Source organism: Lineus longissimus, chromosome 12 (assembly GCF_910592395.1).
Source record: "Lineus longissimus chromosome 12, tnLinLong1.2, whole genome shotgun sequence".
NCBI lineage: Eukaryota > Metazoa > Nemertea > Pilidiophora > Heteronemertea > Lineidae > Lineus > Lineus longissimus.
The window spans coordinates 3513191-3535059 of NC_088319.1; the positions used below are offsets into that span (position 1 = coordinate 3513191).

A 21869-nucleotide genomic window follows, 5' to 3' on the forward strand; every position below is an offset into this window, starting at 1 on the left:
ATGACAGTGATTATTGTCATGAAAGCTATCTGCTTATAACAGATTGAGGAAATAAGTGCCAGTTAAGGTCTGGATTTTGTGTGAAATCAGGGGATCCTTGACGATATCATTATCAGACCGCCGCAAAACCCAACACCAAATATTGGGACCTCCTGACAGTTCGTATACCCCGCGGAGATTTCCCCAGCAAAATGAACATCGGAAACTTGGACCAAAATGTGAATGCCACCAAATGATGTGACTAGCGCCAATGCTAAACGTGGTCATCTCCAACAATTGCAGAACATGCAGAACGAAGCATGCCTGTCAGTCACATTCATATAACACTGGATACAACAGACTGCGAAATCTTGGAACGAACAGTGCGTTATAAGTAATTTATGGGATATACAGGCCTGGCGTAACATGCAGTTTGTTATTTTGGGTTAATTGTTCTAAAATGTATTGGTTGCGATGACTGGTATCGTCTTTTGTGTAAAAATCATTGCGCCTGGTGTCGTAATCATTATAAGGAATTATGATAGCGGTCACATTTCAATGTTTAACTCGAGGTGTTATAGATTAGAAATTGAAAGCTCAATGGCGTTATTGGCAGTCTTACAAAAAGCAACGCTGACATTTCGCCAAAAACGTCGCCATGCCGCCTCGGATAGACCGACAATTTAGCTCCAACTTTGTGCTGTTTGGTTGGACGGTTCGGTGAAAAATTCTGACATATAACTTTTCAGGATTGTACAGGATACAATTTCCTTATATCTTTATTCGAATATTCAGGGCTAAATGAGAGTAACACGTGACAAGGTCATACAGCACTATCGTATCTGTTCTAAGTTCCTGGAGGGGGCGCTGAACTATAGGTGTTTTTATGCATTTTTATGCATCCCAGAACTGCCTTCTAATTCTATACCACATCTCTGGTCAGTACATGTAACTATACTGCGTGGCAATCAGAAATCCTCTGAAAGTTGTTGCAATATTCACACCAGTTACTTAGCATTGTTGTTATTTGTCATCGGTTTGTGGCATGTTTTCTCTCCCGTCGTATACGCTCATCCCAAGTGAAGCTTTCAATGGTAGAAATGTCTGTGCCTGTGTCTGTGTCTACACAGCCCTGCCAATTGTCGTCCTCATCGTCCTGGATGTCTTACTCCTTGAAGCGCTGTTCAGGTCCCGCGAATCCCCATCAAGCGAAAAGTAGGGGAGCTCTAACGCAAAACGAGACTTATTGATTCTTCGTGATCTATTTCTTGTGTCGACCATCTATGTTAGAACCATGCTTCCTCTTACCACAGTCGGCATGATCTAATATATCGGAGACGTCACGGACTGGCAGCAGACTTCAGTAACCAGTGTCCAATTCATCAGAGAGTTATTCGAATTCACGACAGCATTTCATATGCTAATTATAGTTCTAATTACATCGTGTATGTGTTCTCCTTGGGTTTCTATCGCTCTGAATGCAAGAGATGTTGCTGCATACGATTCTGGTGAAACCAAGGCTGGCGTGATGCTGCAATCTCCGCACTTATATGATACAACATACTCTAAAATCCGTTCTAATGGGTCAGTGATCGGACCTATGATGCATGATAGCTTAGACCTTATCATTGACTCCTAAGAAGCGATTTTTTTATGTATGTAATCGGTCTGTATTAGCATACATTGCAGGGGCGTGTGTTTTACACGTGTGATAAACAACAATTTACGCAGCAAGAAAGCTCGGAATAAATGCCGTCAATGTGTTTTTTTCTTTTAAATATCTTCGATTCCGCTGTAATGTGACGCGATTTAACATTACTAAAGTGATGTTTATTCCTGTTATGACCAATTGACACTGTTTGAGGGCCAAAATTCACTTCGCTTCAGATTCTCCGTTTCTTAACCTGATCACAGTGGATTACCATCTCAACAAAAATAGTCCTCATAAAGGCACCAATTTAAAACACTTCATTAAGAAGTATTTTGGACAAAGAATTAAAATTGCAAATGGCAAATGGCAACGTTTTCCGGACTGTTGGACACACAAAAAATCAATAAGAAGAGGCGTAATCGAAAAAAGGGCAAATAGCGAGAAATAGCAACAGTTTGCAAGGCCACGATGTGGTTCTTGCTTGACTGGCCAGTCCCGCCGGACGGGTTACTAGATTGTGACGCGGGTTACTAGATTGCAGCGCTTACCTGTGATAGAATACTCTGTAATACAATAACAGTGCTGCAATCCAGTGACCGGCGTCAGGGCGTGCCGCAATGATATGAACATGGTTATGTACTCGTCTCCTCTACCTTTTGTTTCGCATTATAGTATATCGGAAGGTGCAGTTTCCACCTCCTTGGTCGAATACAAGATACTTGAATACGGGTGACCTCTCTTGAGGCAAGAAGTACGGGCAGTATTTCCTGGGACGCGATGCACTCAGGCGGCAAAAGTTTCTATTTCAAATATTTTGCTGGGAGATTTCAACGTGTCTATATCCGACAGCAACATGCCAACTTTCGTGAAACCTTTCTGATGTCTTGTCGAAACTTCCTCCCACCAGCCACCACGTAAAGGTAGAAATTAATGGCATGATTACTTGCCCAAATAATGCCGATTGTCAGATTCTCAAGTGTATACCTCAAATTCCAATAGGGGTCGCTCATATCGTACATTGCCGCAACATCCGGTATTTCTACAACAAAATAATGCATCCGGAGCGGAAGTGTCGTCACAACATAACCTGCAGAAACGAAGATCAACATCCGGGTTAAATGCGCTGTCTCCCTCTGGTGACGATCCTTTAAACTCGGGTTCCCGGACTGGTCCAACTTCAGCCGTTGTTGAGAGGCCTGTTTTACTGTGATTAATATTGCAATGTTGCAGATTGAGATGATGGTAAAAGGCAGGAATGTTCCAAACACAATGTAAAAGGTACTGGTGAGGTTTTCGATGGCAGGCTGATTTGGAACCAATATGATTAATATATCAGATCCTGAAAAATATGGAGGCACAAACTGCAGATCATTTCTATAAACCATTGTAAACAGCCAGAAAACTCCTGTGGTATCTGTTTAATAGTCTGTTCTTTGAAATGAATGTACCAGCCGTAACTTGTAAATTGGAGAGTTGATCCGATGGAAGCAAAGTGGGGTTTTCCAAAGCAAAGTATCGCAACCGAGGACCGCTTGGTTTAATTTGAGGGCAAAGGTTGATCATGAGCCCTTTTAGAATAAAAATAAACACCTTGCTGTTGAACCTTTTAGTTTTCTTATAATCATGACCACTCGAATAGATCTCGATGTACATGTACACGTGTTCGTCTAAAACTGTTTGCGGACGCTTCGTGTTTTGGTCAACCTTTTCTGTATTAATCGACGACGACGAAAGAACGCCAGTCATACATACCAGTAGTTTCATCCTTTATGTACTGATAGGTAAAGAAAAAATTTAAGTTCAAAACAGTAATGACGATAAAACTGACGACTACTATTCGTTTAGTCCTAGCTGGATCACATAGACGGCGCGCGGCCAAAGGAAATCTCACGGCAATCAAGCGGTCACATGACATCATGGCGAGGAAGGTCCCGGATGCCATTGCGAATGTGTACTCAAAATACCACGCGAGTCTGAAAAAAAAACAAACAGAAAACAGCAGTGAATATCTGGTATTGAAAAGTACCTTGGGGTATACCTTGTCATGCTTGTTATCGATTCGAACAATTTATTGATTAGAAATGTTGACATGAATTCATCTTGATGGCCAGGAGGAGGCAGAGATTATGAGTTGATGCGCTTTTGCAAAAAAGATCGCCTAACTTTTCACATTTCTCGAAATCTAGCTGGTGATGACCTATTTTACTCCTTGTTTCGGAGTACGTCAAGGTCCCAAAGTCAAGTTTGAATGGAATCCCCAGGTAATTTCAAGTTCAAATGATCAGGGCCTGGTAGTTCTGTGTTTCTCTCTGTAACTTAATATAACACATATCGAAGAAGATGAAACTTCCGCCAATGAAATGAAGTTTTCGCTTTCTATGTTTCGTCTTTTGAAAGGGGAGGGGGGGCAAGAAACGAATAATAACCTTAACCAATATTGAGAAACTCCCTTACTTGAATATATACTCCCTCGGAAGAAACAGTTCTGTCTCGTCGATGCCGTAGTAGGTTAGCGGCCACTGCCAACCAAACTGCAATAAAACACATGCGTCACAGACAGATAGAGCTAGCATGTAGACACACATTGACACCTGCTGGTTCTGCGCATGCACAGCGACCAAGCCAGAAATTATGTTTCCTGGAATTCCAAGTACGACCACAACAACCCACACATACTGTGTCATTATTTGGAGGGCAAATTCTAGATTCTGGATCGTCCGATCAGGTGATGCTTCAGATGTTTGCAGCTCCAATTCCTCTGTTGTCATGGTTGTATCAGTTGTAGTCGCTCAGTTATCGAAAATATACATAGGAAATAGGACATAAACACAGATATCCACCCAGTAGAGGTTTTTGGTAAAATGAAGAATGAAACTCAAATGGTTTTTGAGATAGTGAAAACCCTTAGAGCTTCACTGAAAAACCTCTGCGAGGTGCATCTTTGTATTGGCCGAAAAACCCTTAATGGTTTTTCAAAAGCTCCAAAATCCCTTTTCTATGACAGCGCACTTTTGTAGTAAACGGCAAGCGGTATAAAAGGCAAATTTTTCAAGCCGTACAAAGAGCCGCGAGCGACAAATACCAGGTATGAAATGTATTTTATCGACGATGACCCTTTTTAACGAATTCCCCGATTCCAACAACATCTCAGTGATTTACGAGTATCGCGTCAATGAATTAGCAGTACATGACTAGCAGATGAATACTTCAGACTCTGTCATACTGTAGATTGAGAGATATGTCTGTTGATATAATCCTCGATTCAAGAATCTTATAGCGAAATATGCCAACTGCATTCAGATTCACACATCGACGTCGTTCAGAGCAATAAAATATGACTCTCGTCTCTGCATACTAAGCCTGTTGATATGAATTATATGAATTTGTAGCCTTACTCCACTGTATATAAAAATTAGGTGGTACATTCAATACAGTCCATCCTCCGTGAGTATTTGCAAATGCCGCTTATGAAAAGAGGTCTAGTGAAATGACGGTGAGTAATTCTATAATGTGAATACAGTATTAATTTCACGATGCTGATGTTAACATTACATGAGTATAGTGTCAAGTATCGCTGTATAACCAAAAGGTACTTCAGTTCAACTCAGGATCAGGATTGTGACCAGTTCACATTTAGGTGCTGCACAACACTAGATTATCCTCAGGGTATGCTTAACTAATGCTCTTTCACGGTGTCAACCAAAGTCGGTCAACTATGACACAGGCTGCCCTGCAGGGCTGTGTAACATTACTTTTTGTGATCACACTATCGGGCAGAGACATGTATTCATCCACAGCTGGAAGTGTGGTACAGTCACATAGAGCTTATCAAAATGTCAAGTTGTGGTAAATACATGGCTGGGATGGATCAAAGTGAAATTAATTCTCAATCTGTGGTTGATTCTAAATCTACAGAGTCAAGCCATCACAGAAATATGCTTTTTGATAATATGTTTTTTCAAATGTGGTCACACTGGTCAGTTTAGAACTTGCATTTAAACAGGGCAATTTGAATGCACGAGTGTCGATTTGACGGATATGCTGTGCAGAAGTCATTTTTTCTCAGGCAATTGGTTATGGAATGTGGTAAAATTTCAATATGAGATTGGTACAGGGTTCTTCTTAACACATATGAAATTTGGTGAGGATTGATTGGCCCTAGGGATACTTTTTTTACCAAAACCTAACAACAGCAATGTACACGTAATGTACACAGTGTCTAATACAGGGCGCTGGCCGAAATGAGTTCATGACCCATAAATACATTGAATGGCTCTCAGCTAGCTGCTGAGTCTGTGTTCAGTTCGTTGCCCTAGACATGACCGACGAACAATCCATAAGGCCTACAATTTGTACACAAGAGCAATACTCGCCTTGAGAGGCGTTGTAAGGAACGAAATCGCCAAAGTCTTAGATCAGGATGTGCGATGTTTCTTGAGGTTCCTCGGTTCAAGTGCCAGACTCTTGGTGGTCGTTCCTTTGCGGTAGCTGTTCCAAAACTGTGGAACCAGCTGCCGCAAAAGCTCCGTAACATTGATTCCTTCCAGACTATCAAGTCCCTTCTAAAGGCCCATCTTTTTGCAGTAGCCTTTGCGGAAAAAAGCGCACCAGAATACCCACTCGCTGAGTAATTGGAGCGCTCTACAAATGCCAACATTGATTGATTGATTGAAATCAGCGCCTCTAGTGTCAAGATTGCCTTCGAAATGGTCAAAAGGCTCGATCGAATGAAGTCTTTTTCACCAAATTTGCATATCTCTAAGTTTGTTTGAGTGAGGGAAACATGTGTTTAACCATATGCCTAGCAACAGTTCAAGATCAACAGTTCAATCTATTTTAGACGCTGAATAAGGAGGAAAACGATCACAAAAAGTGGAGAATAATTGGTCACATGGCACATCATGTGACCAAATATTCTCCATTTTTTCTTTGTTACAACAACTCTAAGACGGATAATTTAGAACCGTTGATGTGATCATGTGTTGAATATATACTTTCATTGCTCAAGTATAGTTAGGTTTTTTATTCCTCCAAATAAGAGAGTTTTGTGTACATCAGTGTGCACGAGACGTACATTTTACATATGCAAACATATAAAACAAATCAAGTTATATGAATATTAGAGTTTGCCTAATTAATGTACACACAAGTTTTATTCACTACTATAGATGACAAGTATACACAACTGATGATTTTGAACACGATTTTTCTTGAATATGTAAATTGATATACTGAATGGGAAAACGTATTGGCTAACATACCAATTACTGCTATCTTAGTACAGTGGAACTTTCCTTAGTGGACAGCTCTCTATCAAGGACAACCTCTCTATTATGGACACTAGTTTAAGTCTCAAATTGGTTGCTACAATTAAATTTGACCTATCTAATCCGGACACCTCCCTATTTAGGACAGTATTTGTCAGTCCCAAAAGTGTCCTTAATTGAGATGTTCTACCTCATTTGACAAATATTTACTCCATGTACACATTTCGTATTTTGAATAATGCGTATTCCTCAACGAAACAAAAGGGGGAGAACAAACATGAAGCAGTATGTATGTGTGTGCAAATGGATTGCATTCCTTTGAATACCGAAGGTGTTTTTGCGACGACCTCCTCATCATCTGCTGTAAGCTGCTCGAAGTCCTGGTACTACATTTTCAGTTGAAACCAATTGAAAGAAAGGAAGACATAATAAGCCATTTTCGTCCACTTCAAGACACAGAGTTCGATTTTTCGGCTTGAGCATGATTATATGTCATGCTTCTTAATGTCTATACACCATGCTGATGAAGTAGGAACACGAACAATGTATACAGGTCTACATCCCATGAAAAATGTATCATCTGAGAGTTATCTGCTGGGGAAGCACTTTTGTTGACCTTTTGAATCAAGGTAACAGAAGGTTTTTTATCTATTTTCAGTGTGACCGACACAAACCGCTTTAAAGTGACCGCTTCACTTCTCCATGTTCTGGCTTCATGCTGATGGCTTCAATTCAGCATACGTCTGGTTGGCGGTCACATCAGGCTGTAAAGGAGGATAATAATCTAATGTCAAAATGACTCTAGAAACCCATAGCTTCGCGTCAACTAGTTTGTCTGACATCTTGGTAGTTCAGAGAATCATGGAATTCAAAGATTTAAAACCCATTGGGCAAATAAAAGTGCAGCTGTGTCCTGCAATGGAAGTGCTAGAAGTAAGACAATTAAAGGACAAATACGGCAAAGATTTGCAGATAATAAATTGAAAAAAAATGTATAGGCAGAAATATTCAAATTTGTATAGATTGTTATTTGAAAGAACATATTGCTAAGGCTCAGTGTTGAAGTGGCTGTCATTGTCTTACCGTGATGTCCAAGGCGGCATATTGATTTTCCATTTCATCATACGGATTTTCTTCTCCAGCTAAAAAGAGTCATGAAGGTGAGAATCTTATCTTTTTTTAAAAACTCTTTCTGAAGCATGATCGGGTATACACTAAAGCCTGCACCACACGGTGAAAATTTGCGTGATGCAAGTGACACGCGTGCATGTTGCGACAGGCAAATTCTCACTGTGTGGGGTCGTTTTTTGCTGCGTATCTTCCTCGCGTGTCGAGACGCAGCCGATCTAGCATGTTTGATATTTTCTCGACACGCGAGGAAGTTAATCACCGTGTGGGGGCTACCTGCAGCAATGTTGCGCGAGTTCGACGAATCACAACAAGCAGATCGGTCACATGATTTATAGGTCAGTCACATGATACCAAAATGGCAGCGCCCGGGAACTGTCAAATCCTATGAGAAGTATTATGGACCAAGAAGACCAAATTGCCCTTATTCTCCTGCTGTTACTCCGTCGGAGGCGGCGGCGGAGGCGGCGCCGCGTGGACCGTAGTCTTTGGACAAGGCCATGGATTCAGAGAAGAGAGGATAAGGGGGCCTATGCAAATCTAATTGCTGAATTGCTGTCGACTCAATGGGAGCTGCCATTTTGGTATCATGTGACTGACCTATAAATCATGTGACCGATCTGCTTGTTGTGATTCGTCGAACTCGCGCAACATTGCTGCAGGTAGCCCCCACACGGTGATTAACTTCCTCGCGTGTCGAGAAAATATCAAACATGCTAGATCGGCTGCGTCTCGACTCGCGAGGGAAGATACGCAGCAAAAAACGACCCCACACAGTGAGAATTTGCCTGTCGCAACATGCACGCGTGTCACTTGCATCACGCAAATTTTCACCGTGTGGTGCAGGCTTTAGGAAACGGCCATCCAAAACCGCCCGCCAAGTTCTGGAACCCGTAGGGAAGGAATCGATTTTTTTTCCTAATCAATTGCATAAGTATTACTTCCGCCTTCATACAACATTGCGACTCCGTGAACCACTGATGATGCAACTTTTTAAATAAGCTCCAGTATCGCGTCAGGGACTTACATTAGTAAGCATTTGCAAAACGCTGAAAGCGTGTTGCGCACATTTAGTTATGCTTGCCATGACCGCCCTCAATACAACAGCTCAGACTGACGTTTACACGCCTGATAGTGGTACTTGCCTGTGGGACCTCCAGGTTTCTTTCCTTCGCTGCTCTCACTCGTACTCTGCCTGGTCTCATTGATATCCTTCACCAATTTACGTATCAAGGCCTCCTGAGCCAAGGGCTTGATATGCATGATCGGGTATACACCGAGGAAACGGCCATCCAAAACCGCCCGCCAAGTTCTCGAACCCGGGAAGGAATCGATTTTTTTTCTGAAACCTTGTTGCGCACATTTAGTTATGCTTGCCGTGACCGCCCTCAATACAACAACCCAGACTGACGTTTGCACGCCTGATAGTGGTACTTGCCTGTGGGACCTCCAGTTTTCTTTCCTTCGCTGCTCTCACTCGTACTCTGCCTGATATCATTGATATCCTTCACCAATTTACGTATCAAGGCCTCCTGAGCCAAGGGCTCAATTTTCATTTTTTCTATGTCCTCTCGCTGTAGTATGAGGAAGAATCGTGCATCGTTGAACCCGTTCTTAGCTAGGCATTCGTAAGTTGATTCTGTCACGTATTTTGATAGGAGCCACTGTTTGAAATCTTCGACTGACATATCTGAAAGAATTCTCAAAGTTTGTAGCAATACTAAAAATGATAAAGAAATTCAGCTTTTAGATTTTATGAGAAATATGATACCGCGTTTGCGACTGGTGCAATAAATTAGTGCACACGGTTTCGCCTGTATTGTAACTTGACAATTCTGCTGTTAATTCTACGTTGAATTTCCTAAACTGTTGATGAGCCCGTCGTTATGTTTCGTGATACAACGGCAAGGGGGTGGGGGTAGTATGCTCACGACAAAATAAGATAATGATAAAAAAAAATTCATGACATTCACCGACCTTCGACTTTCCGACCAGCATCTTCGCCACTTGGCTTCTCGGTCAGATTTGTATCGTCGTAAATCACTTCTGAAACAATATTGACCAAAAGGCGTCTGTTTAAAATGCAATATATCGGAAATCCGGGGATCGCTCCGTTCAACTTGAGCTTGCACATGCTGCATTTTAAATAAAGTAAAACTCGGACGAAAGGAGTATACGTACATGTACGTTAAGGCAGGTGTCTAGTACGTACAGTACCAGTACATGTATTTGGTTAAAAAAGGTAAATGCTTACCTTTAACAGAAACCTGTTTAGGACCATTCACATAAACCGGCCCAGGTTGAATATCGTCACCTAGTATGGGGAGGGGTAGAGGAAATGTTAGCATTGTACGCATGGCTATCACTACTTACTTGTACATTGCACACCGCTAATGAACAAAATCAGCAAATCCACACTATGTGATGCTATTTTTAGGGTTGACCATGGACACTACTATTTTGAAGAGAACTTGAAATCCTAAAGCAATCAGAACGTCTTCAAAATTAAGTGAATGTCGGAGACTGTTCTCTGGGACAGGCGCCTCCCTTGACATTGGCATTCACTTCGTTTTTAAAGAGTTCTAATTGCTTCGTCAGCAATTAAAGTTGCAGCCATAGAGGCGGCGCATTTGTCATCCCTCAGTCTTATCGACTGGTCAGAATGGTTTAAGGCAATCACAGCTATCAAGAAAAAAGTACATTCATGTCAAAGCATATGTCAGCAGCCTTCAATAACATATACCAATCATTTATCTACATTTAATATAATCCCGCTACCTTTATAGTACCCAGCTTTATATATTCTTTATGAACTAAAATATTTACCTTCAAATGACCTGTTGACGACGTTCATGTAAACAGGGTCGTGAAAAACGGATTTAGGTTGGGGAGTGCCAGTTCTCACATCATCCGCTTTCGATCCCTCAGGTTTATTTCGACCTAAACAGAAGGCAATGAGGTTGAACCAGTCAAAGAAGTTTTGAGTTGAGCGTATTATCAGGGCTGACCTGATGATATGCAAAGATAAATTAACCAAACTATTTGTAAGTAAACAATGCCAACATATCACGCTAATTTCTTCGGTTTTTTCATCAGGTTGGTATCAAAATGCATTTATTTTCTTATATAAAACCTACCAGCGAGGCATGCCATGTTCCTCCTATGTAGAACGACAACCACGACCATGACCACAGCTATAACTATGACGACGGCTACAACCACACCAGCTATCATGCCACCATCAGGACTACTTCCAGCAGGCACGGTAGTTGGTTGTCCAACATTATCAGGAAGCACAGGACTTCTTCCAGCAGACACGGTCGTGCTTTGTCCAGCATTCTCAGGGAGCACAGGTCCAGAAGTATAAATAACATCATCCCCATCATAGAAATCCAAATAGAAAACATAAGTCGTTGTCGCATGTGTCACATGAATTGTGTAGTTTGTTCTTGCAGGATCTTGGATAGGGACGAAAGACCTGTTACATCCTGTCGTGTTTGGCGCCTGCCCTGGCAAGCAGAACTTGAACTCAAACTTGGTGTATGGCTCCTTCAGAGACGCCGAGAACACCACGGTCACCAATTTTTCTTTCCGAATGAGCGTATATGTGGGGATACTCGGAAGAGCTGAAAAGAACACATGCAGCGTTTAAGAAGAATACATAAGACAATTTACAGTTTGTTAAGGTCAAATAACGGAAGGAGGAAAGTGATATTGACTTTCGTTATGGTACATATTTGCGGCATTTCACCTTGATTGCAGTATTTGACTGCTTCAAAGCATGGTTTGTTCATTTGATTCTGCTGTGATTGTAATCTTGAGAAAGACAACTGCAAGAGTAAGCCAGCCCTAATGATAGTTGACAAAAGAAGTTGTCGCCTAGCAGCCTACCAAAAGCGTCTGGTGAGATAAATTGCGTGGCTTTTGCAGTTATACCAAATCAGTAGATGTTGTTCATTAGACTAAGTACCGTTGATCAAAATCCAGTTGGTTTTCAGGGGATTTCCCGTTGCTGCTAGTGGCTGTGACCCACCCCAAATGGCACCCTCATAAAATCACCAAAGACAAAATGAAATATATCTTTGCACATGGAAGTTAAGACCGTGGCCTCAATGCAAATAGTGTATACATGTATTTTGAACAGGTCATATCCATTCATATTCATGGAATCGACAAATGTGTGAAGAACTATTCCTTTGAGGATGGCTAACGGACCCGTCTCCAATGTGTTGTGCCACCTGAGATTAGAGTAGGGAGATGATTGGGAGAAAACAACTTGCCTGGCCGAAGTAGCTCAAAGACAAAGTATGAAACTCCAGCTGTGTTAGTCACTTTGACGATGTAGTTCCCATAGTCTTGAGTCCCTACAGATCCCTTGCTCAGTGTGTATGTCCCATTTTCGTCCGCGGGGATGAAGTTTTCCCCAGATGCCATCTTGTGATTTGGGTGATACCACGTAACATCAGTTGGTCGAGGGTTGGCGATGACGTGGAGTGTAAACCTGACTGGTCGTGATGGTTTGCTTTCAACGGTGAAGAGTCTCGGCAGACTGGGATCCCATTTTGCTTTGTCTGCAGGCGTATGAAACGGGAAAGTGAGAACAACTGGGGGATCTTACACGTAAACATGAAACATGCTGAAGAACGTCAGCCATTTAGGATACAGCTGATTTGTGCTATCGTTACACAAGGCGTTAAACTAAGGGATGCATTATAAATGTATTGGAAAAGGTGGGGGCGTCGGTTTAAATGATGAAAAAGCAGCAGTCGAGGTGTAGGACCCAGAAGCCCAAGGCCGGACCCTACAAACCCCGCAAGTTAGGGTTGCTTGGGGCAAAAAAGACAACAGTAAAAGATCGTCCGAGTTTTCACGACCTGCAGACAAGTAAGTTATGCTGTGGCTTGGTCCATAGAGCAAGCATTGCTCCTTTGTCAAACACGGTATATACAAAATCAAAATAGCGTTAAATATCATGTTGATTAATTGGACAAAGAGGATGCTTACTTGTTAATTGACTGACAAGCTATTGGACTACAGGAAAAAGCATATACAATGATGGCTTGAAGTATCTAAAATATTTTAGGCAAATTCTTAATACTCACAAAAAACATTAATCTTCGCAGATGCATCGGCTATGCCCCCTGGCGAATAGTTAACCACTCGACAATGATAGTCCCCAGCCTCCGTGTATTGTATAGATAGTATTCTGTATTCTCTTGAAGTCAAATCAGGTATCTGTGTCCTTTTATAATACCATATGTAGGTGTACACTGTCGGGTTACCCCCGCTTGCTTCACATGTCAATATGACAGAACCACCTTCTCTCACTGTAGTCGGGGCTGATGATAATCTAGCAGTTGCTGGGTCTGAAAATAATATCACAATACAACGAAATAATTAATGCTGATTTTGAGCAATGTAGGGTTAAAAAAAGGGTAGCATTTTTTGTTTAGCCTACTGTTACATTATAGCATGGGATTGACAGTGTGTCATGAAAACCTGGATTCACTTATTAAAAAGGACCAAACAGCAAGGTGAGGTAGATCCGGACTGCATATAAATATACAACTTACATATTACACTGTATGTCTTTATGCCTGAAGCCATATCCAAGGCGGGATACCCAGTAACCTTCGCCACACAGTAGTACTCAGCCTGGTTGTCTTCTTTGACCATCACCCTGTCTTGACCTTGGGTGACCTCTACTGGTGTTCCGCCTGACCTCTTGAAGTAGAGCTTCACGTTCGGGGTGGGGTTGCCGCCAGAGACTGTGCAGGTGAACTTGTCCTTCTCTCCAACATGGGACGAGGTCTTTCCCGATGACACGACCACGGAATCAGCCTTGTCTGAAACGATGATGCTGCAGGTATTTTATATAATGATCGAAGAGGCAATAAGCTATCAATTCTGTGGTTTCACATTGTTTCAACAGTAATGTCGTCATAGGTTCTATTGCCATAATACCTTGTCCCTTCTTGCCATATGACAAAGGTGTTGATTTAATAAATCAACTTAAGCTTTTGCATCGTCAGTGTAGTATGATTCACATGTATTTCAACAAAGACTTTCATAACGTATGGTACAAATATAGTCCTGGTATAATTGCAGCAGGGCTATGATTATAATTTTACTACCCTGCCTTAAGTTTTCTCATTGTAATTTTATTTTGGTCTACGTGAAATCTTCACTGAATTTCTTTTGAACTTCCTGGTCTTTTAATTGTTTGCATCGCCACATTACACGATGGCTAATGCTATCTGTTTACCACAGAAAAAAGTGTTTACCTGGAGAGGAAATGACGACACAAAAGAAGCATACAAAATATTAGTTCATTGTGATCGAGGGCGTAAGGCCCGCATTCATAATTTTTATCCATTTGTACCCCTCAAACTCTGCAATGTGATGGCCTTAATTGTTTCTATTGTGTTGGTAAACCAAACCAAGGTAAACCAATACTTTTACCAACTTACCGTGCATTAGACATAATAAAATTCACCAACGAAGAGCAATGAATAAAAATCAGTTTGAGCATAAACGTCACGATTATATCTTTTCACATTTATAAACTGGGCTACATAAACATGTATATGCATTTCGGAGTTTCAACCAGGAAGTCCGAAGTACATCTTATTTCTCGTGTCAACACTGTCTCTCACATTAGGTCTTTATGTGTAAAATGTCACGTAGAGGAGTCGTAAAGGTTTTCTCTTATTCGAATGGGAAAATATAACACTAAGTAAAAATGGTGAGAAAAACATAACTTACAATAAACGACTAATGTCTTGTCACTGCTTGAAGCAGACCCGACATCATTTCTCGCCACGCATTTGTAAACACCAGCACTATCCTTCGTCACTTGGAAGTCGTAACTCAATGATGTTGTAACCTTTGTACCATCTTTATACCAGTCGTAGGTATCTCCAGGAGGGGAGGCCACACACTTCAAGTTGAGCTGTGCTCCAGCAATGACTGGTCCAGATGGGAAACCGGTGATCCGTGGCGTGCCTGGGGGCGCTGAAAAAAAATTCATTTGATTTTAAGAGGGTGGTTTGGAATACCAATGCCCTTCTCGTATCTTGACTTAGACTGGCAAATCGTGGTCAATTTTGTTTGCCTCTGTCTTTCACTTAATCGTGGTATTTTACTTGGCTTCTATATTTTTCACGATGCACTGGCAGCACGACTCAATGATGCTCTGGCTATTGTAGTATGGGCTCCCAATGAAGTAACAAACAAAATGTATATACACATAGCTGGTCATAGTATTTGTAGCTATTTGTAGCTACCTGAAATACGTACTGAAAATTACGAAACAGTCTTCAGTGTAGATAAACCAGTCATCGATGTAGATGAATATTTTAGTTGCAAGCCCTCCGTTCTTTTATACAGGCGAAAGTTAATTTGTAACAAAAAGGGCGAAGAAACGCGTTACCTTGCACCACTGGCTTGACTGGGTTACTGTTGCAGCTTAGACCAACATCCTTACAAATCCAGTAAGCAAAATCAGAAGGCTGAGCATTGGTGACTTGTAGATTAAATGTCTTTGTCGGTGATGAGATGTGTGGTGGACTGCAGCTGCTCCAACTGTAGCGTGGGTTACTTGGAGCATGGCATCCCTTGCTATTTGCTACTGCTACATCTTCAGCTGGAGATGAAGCATCAGCCCTCTTTAACCACTTCACAGTCAACCCACTTGGATTGGGTATGTCACAGTTGAGGGTGAATGTACTTCCGATGGCAGGTTTGGGTGGAGAAACACTCACAATATACAATGAACCTGGAAGTGAAAGAAATGGCAACAGAGAGAAAGTAAGAACTGACATTTTAATTTGACATATTGGGTCTAGTCTCCGTATGTAAGAAGTATGAAATTCATTCAACAAAATTAGTGAAGAAACGACATCAGTGTAATGGAGGAATCACAAGAGTCTCTAGTCGGAGAACAATCACTCGATATTGGCTACCTTTTCATTCGAGGCATCGTTATGAAGAAAAACAATTTTAAACACACAGCGAAATTCCTGTAAAATATATGGCCGGGTCTATTTGGCAAGCCGCTCGCCGAACAGGCATCTTTTTTTGTCCTGTTTGGAGAGCCGCTTGCCAAACAGCACTAAAAATACTACCCTCTTTGGCGAGCCGGAGAGGTTACAACATGTTGGCCAATCTGAGAGCAGTGACGTCATATTCGAATTTATATGCGCATATTTAACAATGGCCGACTTCCCGCTCTCGATTCAATTTCTGTTACTAAACTCGGGTTTTGGTCAATAATCCATGAAGAAGCATGTACATGTACATGACTGTATGGATTTACAAAAAAAGTCATAAACGTGTTAAATGCATTAGTGTGCATTTCTAAAGTCGTTTCACTGTAACTCCAGTGTTGCTGACCGTGTTGCCACGAATAATAATGAGCTCCTGGATGGTTGAATATGCATGAGTTCGGCTCTCCATCTAGGGCAGAAAAAGGCGCTGTTTGGTCAGCCGGGCTTGCCAAATAGTCACTTCCAAAATATACTCTAGTCTCGGCTTTTTATGGTGGGTTTGCAATATGCAGGCCATTCCCCTTCACAAACTACGTAGAGCATGGTTACTCACCGCTTTTGTGATAAAATGGCCAATCAGATGGCGGAGTAATGCCGAAGTGTGCTGTGGTCGATTTCGCGGTTATGCTAAACACTCAGGCAGTTTGTTGAATCGCTCCTATGAAATAGATCTGACCTATGAGCAGTTCCGAAGTTCCAGTGTCAATGGTATTTCCAAAATTGGGTCCGGGGTGGTTTTTTGAATTGTTTGTTATGGAAACGAGTGACTTTTAATAAATCAGTTGGTAATTGGTTTATTTTAATCACACAAAATTTAGGGATGGTTCAACATTTTCAACATTAACACACGAGTACAAAGATTACACTAGGAAAATGTTGAGTTAGAAATCCACATTTTTCAGAGTACCTGTTTCTTCAGGAGGGAGGGGGTCAGAGAAAAGATTAATCTCTGTACACTTGTGAAAATGTTGAACCATCCGTTACCGTTTTCCATACTTGCAACACCGTGTATTGTGAGGCTATGTCTGATTGAACTTCCCCAGGCATTATGCCTACGCCTAGGCCCTATGTTGTATAATCGGGGACGTTATAAACTGGGCCAAGTGTCCGTACTGTACGTGCTGCCATTCGTGCGAAATCGCAATGGATGAACCCATCCCAATAAGAAGACGAAGCTACTCCGTTTCGGAAAAGATCAGGTACCTGCGACAACTTGAAACTGCCGTTATGAATGGAAATGTGGCTAACATGACAGAATTTGCTAATCACTATCACATATCCATCCACACCTTTAGTAAGTGGGACTTAGCAAGTTTAGAACGAATGGAGCAAGAACATCAGGGTGAAAGCAGAAGAGTGAAGCCAAAGAATACGGGTGCCTGGCCAGAAGTCGAGGAGCAGCTGCACGAATGGTTCCGGCAGCAACAGGAGCTACGCTCCCCGTCGCCGTACAGGACCTGAAGGAAAAAGGTTTAGACATTTTCCAAGCTTGGTGGAGAAACCTCGCTGATGCACGGCGAGATGAAATTATTGGCACTAGACCCACACTCCACGATTTCCGTGCGTCAGATGGATGGGTGGACGGTTTCATGGAGAGGAAACATGTTTCATTACGCAAAGTTAATAAAAACTCAACTACCCTGCCTCAAGACGCCGCAAATCGAGTGGAGGAATTTAGGAACGATGTCACCGGGAATATAGAACATTTCGAGATCGCCATGATGTTCATATTCAATATGGATGAAACCTTCATGCTATTAGACTTTCGTCCTATCACACTTGTAATGAAACGGGGTCATCTTCAGTAGACGTCCGGACGTCAAGATCCAATGTGAAACTTGGCTGTACTGTTACTCTCTGTGTCACAGCCGACGGCAACATGACGACAGCCCACATCACGTTTCCCCGTCGTGGATTTGTTCGTCAGCTAGCCCTCCTGGAAGGACGCCAAGATCTACCACCTAACGTCATCGTGACCTCCTCTGCGACTGGATGGGTGAGGGAGGAGACCTTAGGACACTGGATGGAGAATGTCTTCGAGCCCTACCTGGAGAGGCATGGAGTAGAACAGTTCCTTCTAATGGTTGACCGTTACCGAGTACATCAAACGGAAGACTTCGGTATGAGAGTCACATAATTAGGAGGACTTTTAAATTTCATACCTGCAGGATGTACATCTCTGGTGCAACCTCTAGACGTATCGGTAATGAAATCCTTTAAACCTCACGCCAGAAAAGAGTGGACATTGTGGAAAAAGCGCAATACGAATGTGGAAGGACAGTGTGACCGAATCCAGCTGAATGACGTTGTCAACATTGTGAGCAATGCCTATGGTGCCGTGAGTCCCCAGGTTATCGAAAATGGATTCGAGGCAGCTTTACGCCAAGGCCAGGTCGAGGCTGCACCACTTCCACAACTTGACGAAGAACATGCAGATGGAATTGAGTTCATGGCCATGCTAGATGATGAAGTGGATCAGGCCCAGTGCTCTGCAGGATGCGAAAGAACACGGACTGTGTCTTTGTACTGTCTGTGTCAACATTAGTTGTCCACCATAAATCACCTTCGTGGCACTTATTTACCCAACAAATCTCTAAAAACTTCCCCAAAATAATCTCTGATTTTTAAACCTGCATTCAGTGGTATTTCAACAGAACTACCATGTTTTGCTGCAATGAAATGCAGAAAAATACTACTGAATGCAGGTTTCCCAAATCTGAATTTGATTTTGTGGAAGTTTTTAGATAAGTAATTGATGGGTAAATAAGCGCCATGAGGCCGATTTATGGTGGGCAACTAATTTTGACCCAGACAGAAGCCTGAATATCTAAGCAGATCCATGACGTCGACTTACGTCATGACGTCAGTCACATTGGCAAGAGGAAAAACCATTGTTGTTTTCGGCCGTTATACAACATTTCGTCGCTGCATGTGCTTACTGTGTACATTACCGAGTGACGTACTGCACATCTTAGCAATCTATGGGTAATACGGTTCACGTAGCGGTTGGCTTTTGTCCTTAGCGACGTTTGACGTGTTTAGAAAAAGATGGCCTGTGTTGAAACGTGTAAACAGGTTCCCCAATCATCCCCCTGGATCTATCTATCTATCTATCTCATTTCTTGTTTACCTCTATGTGAAAAGTTCAATTCTGAATTGAGACTGTAGTCATTTCTTATGTTTAGAGAAAAATGCACCAAACGTTGCAATTTTAAAGAAAATTCAGACACCCAGGCAGTTTATGGTTCATACTCAGAATGTAAAATTCGCGCATTTCTTTTGCGACACCCTGCATTATAGCATTAATTTTATTTATCGTAATAGCAGTGTGAAGTAAAACTTTCAATATTACAAACTGTATCAATTTCGGTCATACATTGAACATTAAAAGATTGGATGTAATGAACCATAACTTTCCCTGTGGCTCAATCAATTTCACAAGGACCGCGTCCCATGCTAGCAGTCACACGATCCAAATGTGAATGACAGACGTTCAGCCATTCATATGGTGGAGGCGGTCTCACATCACATTACTGGCTGTGTAGGCGGTAGGCCGTGGAGATAATGAACCCACCATAAAAAGCCGAGACTAGAGTAGTCTATATCAAACTCTATCTATACATAGTTTTACTGAGCTAAAGAACCTCTTGTATTTTATTTCATTTGACATAGGCTTTATGTAAAACCTTTGTTAGAATGCCCGCAAGGACGTGGACATTTACTTCTCAAAAGCCTATATTATTTTGAGTAACTCACATGGTGTATAGACATACAGATCTCTCCATTCACTGTCCCTTGTTCCGGCCGAGTTCGATGCTCGACACTTGTACTTTCCACTGACAGGCTCTTCAAAGATACCTGTGGGGAACACTTTCCTCTCAGTCACTGGATTGAAGATATACTTCTGACTTGTACCAATGGGTCCTTTGTGTTCCCAATTCTCTACACCATTAACCACCGAGTATTTATACCACTTATACGCTATGCTCCCGGCATCAGGTTGAGACGCATCACAGACGAGTTCACGGTAGGAGCCGATAGCAGCAGGTTCAAATCCAGATAACACTGCTGTCTTAGGCGGAACTGAAACATTATCGAAAATATTGTTGCATTTACGTCTAACCTGACTCGTCCCGAGAGGAAAAGGTCACTCAGTGACATTCACTCCTTCATTCCCAAACACATCAATTTACAATGTATCTAATGTCTTTGTTTTGTACCAATTATCCCGTCGCAATGATGATGTCCAGTACATGTTTTAAGAAAAACAGTTCCAACTGGAAAACAGTCCTTCTTTGATGATTTTTTATATAAAGGAATGTTTCAAGGGTTTAGAAATGTCACTCAGTGCATTTGTTTTTGTCTCAAGGGACGCATAAGATGACTTTTAATTTCAATGAATAAAAAACAGTAGTCAAAAAATGTTCAGAGCAATGGTGCTCGCGAGTTCCAGACTGCGCAAATTTGGTATGTTTGATCTTAGAAATCATGCCTGAGAAATAGGAATAACAACAACTTTGCTGAATCGATTTAAGAAATCTATTCAATTCAATGCCAGTTTGAGTAACTTAGTTCATGATTCGCTTGATAGCGAGCTGGAAACAAGACGGGCCAAAATGTGGTGAGAGAAAAAAGCACCATCATTAAACGATTAGACAAAAGCCATAACAAATACAATTACGATAAGAGATTTTCACATTGTATGATACATATGATACATGTCTCAGAGTGAATACTCACCAATAAGATGAGCCGGTGGTGCCGAAAGTAGGATGCATGCGCAGCTCACGGTGAAGATATCGATAGCCATAGTTCATTTCGATAGAAAAAAGTGTCTTTGTTACGGTTTTGTTGACGAATTATCACGTGAATGCCACTTTGGGCATGTCGCATAACACGATAACCATACTTTGAATGATATTACCGCTGATCGATAGCGATAATACATCACGTGCGCGCAGTGCAAAGTTTTGTAAGCACGAAAAAAAATTGGGTGTCGATTTTCCCGGACTGACTTCCAGGTTGTATGTAGGGCGCGTATGATATAAGATCTTTTCCAGTATAATTAGACGGGAAACATGAACTAATAATTGTGTTTACGCAACTAAAGTCTGAAATATGCGGTCTGGTAACAATTTCGAAGCGTGAAATGCAGAGACGAAACAAGAACTGGTGTTGTAATTGCTTGTTGATGGACTATCACATGGTAGTCTGTGACATCCTTATCATAGCCTGATAGAAATCGAGTGGAGCAAAACCGATCATTCATTGCAAATCAGAAGGGAAAATGTTTTTATTTGGCTGGTAGATTGTGTGTTGGGAAAACAGAATGGTCATCGTATCATCACTCAGTACCTCCCAGTTTTGCTTTCGGAGGGGATGTTCTACAAGTGCTGGGAACTTGTGATCTCCACGGAGAGATGTCAGAGAAAAATCCCCGAAATAACCTACTCAAAGCATTTTCTCCCTTTTATTGTTTCATACTAAATCCCACTGTCTTGTGGTAGGCAACATAATCGAGCAGAGATAGTGAGTGAAGATCAGCACAGCTCTAATTGCGGACGTAACTTTCGGCGATTTCCTGCCGGGCCTATATTTTCCTCTTAAGGTGAAACCATGTTCATCTTTACGATGCAATTGTTCACGGATGTGACAATGGAAGCAAATGAAGTCACAACTTTAATCTTGGACGACAGCGGCGCCAGCCTCTTGATTGTTTTCCGGAAATTCGTCAAACAGTTCGGCATTTATATCACCATGGTGATACTCGCCTCGGGAATCTTCGGGAACGTGTTG

At 41.8% G+C, this 21869-nt stretch overlaps 2 protein-coding genes across 2 annotated transcripts in view; both read right to left on the minus strand.

The window, feature by feature from the left end:
• LOC135497007 (sialoadhesin-like) overlaps positions 1–21869 on the minus strand; it is an 81872-nt gene that overhangs the window by 23603 nt on the left and 36400 nt on the right. The window lies entirely within an intron of this gene.
• LOC135497165 (titin-like) lies at positions 9414–20883 on the minus strand. The gene is made up of 12 exons (XM_064786911.1): positions 20814–20883; positions 19830–20156; positions 15458–15802; positions 14791–15039; positions 13599–13871; positions 13128–13391; positions 12306–12596; positions 11163–11651; positions 10852–10965; positions 10280–10339; positions 10003–10071; positions 9414–9715 (listed from the first exon to the last, which is right to left on the minus strand). The coding sequence occupies exons 1-12, from the start codon at positions 20881–20883 to the stop codon at positions 9414–9416; spliced, it is 2853 nt and encodes a 950-aa protein (XP_064642981.1).

What these genes read in the sequence shown, in the direction of transcription:
- LOC135497165 (XM_064786911.1), bottom strand. Translation starts at nt 20,883, where the DNA reads ATGGCTATCGATATCTTCACCGTGAGCTGCGCATGCATCCTACTTTCG. An exon ending in AAAGACATACAGTGTAATAT is followed by an intron (nt 13,392 to 13,598) that starts GTAAGTTGTATA and finishes TATTATTTTCAG; the next exon opens with ACCCAGCAACTGCTAGATTA. An exon ending in CGTCAACAGGTCATTTGAAG is followed by an intron (nt 10,340 to 10,851) that starts GTAAATATTTTA and finishes TCCCCATACTAG; the next exon opens with GTGACGATATTCAACCTGGG.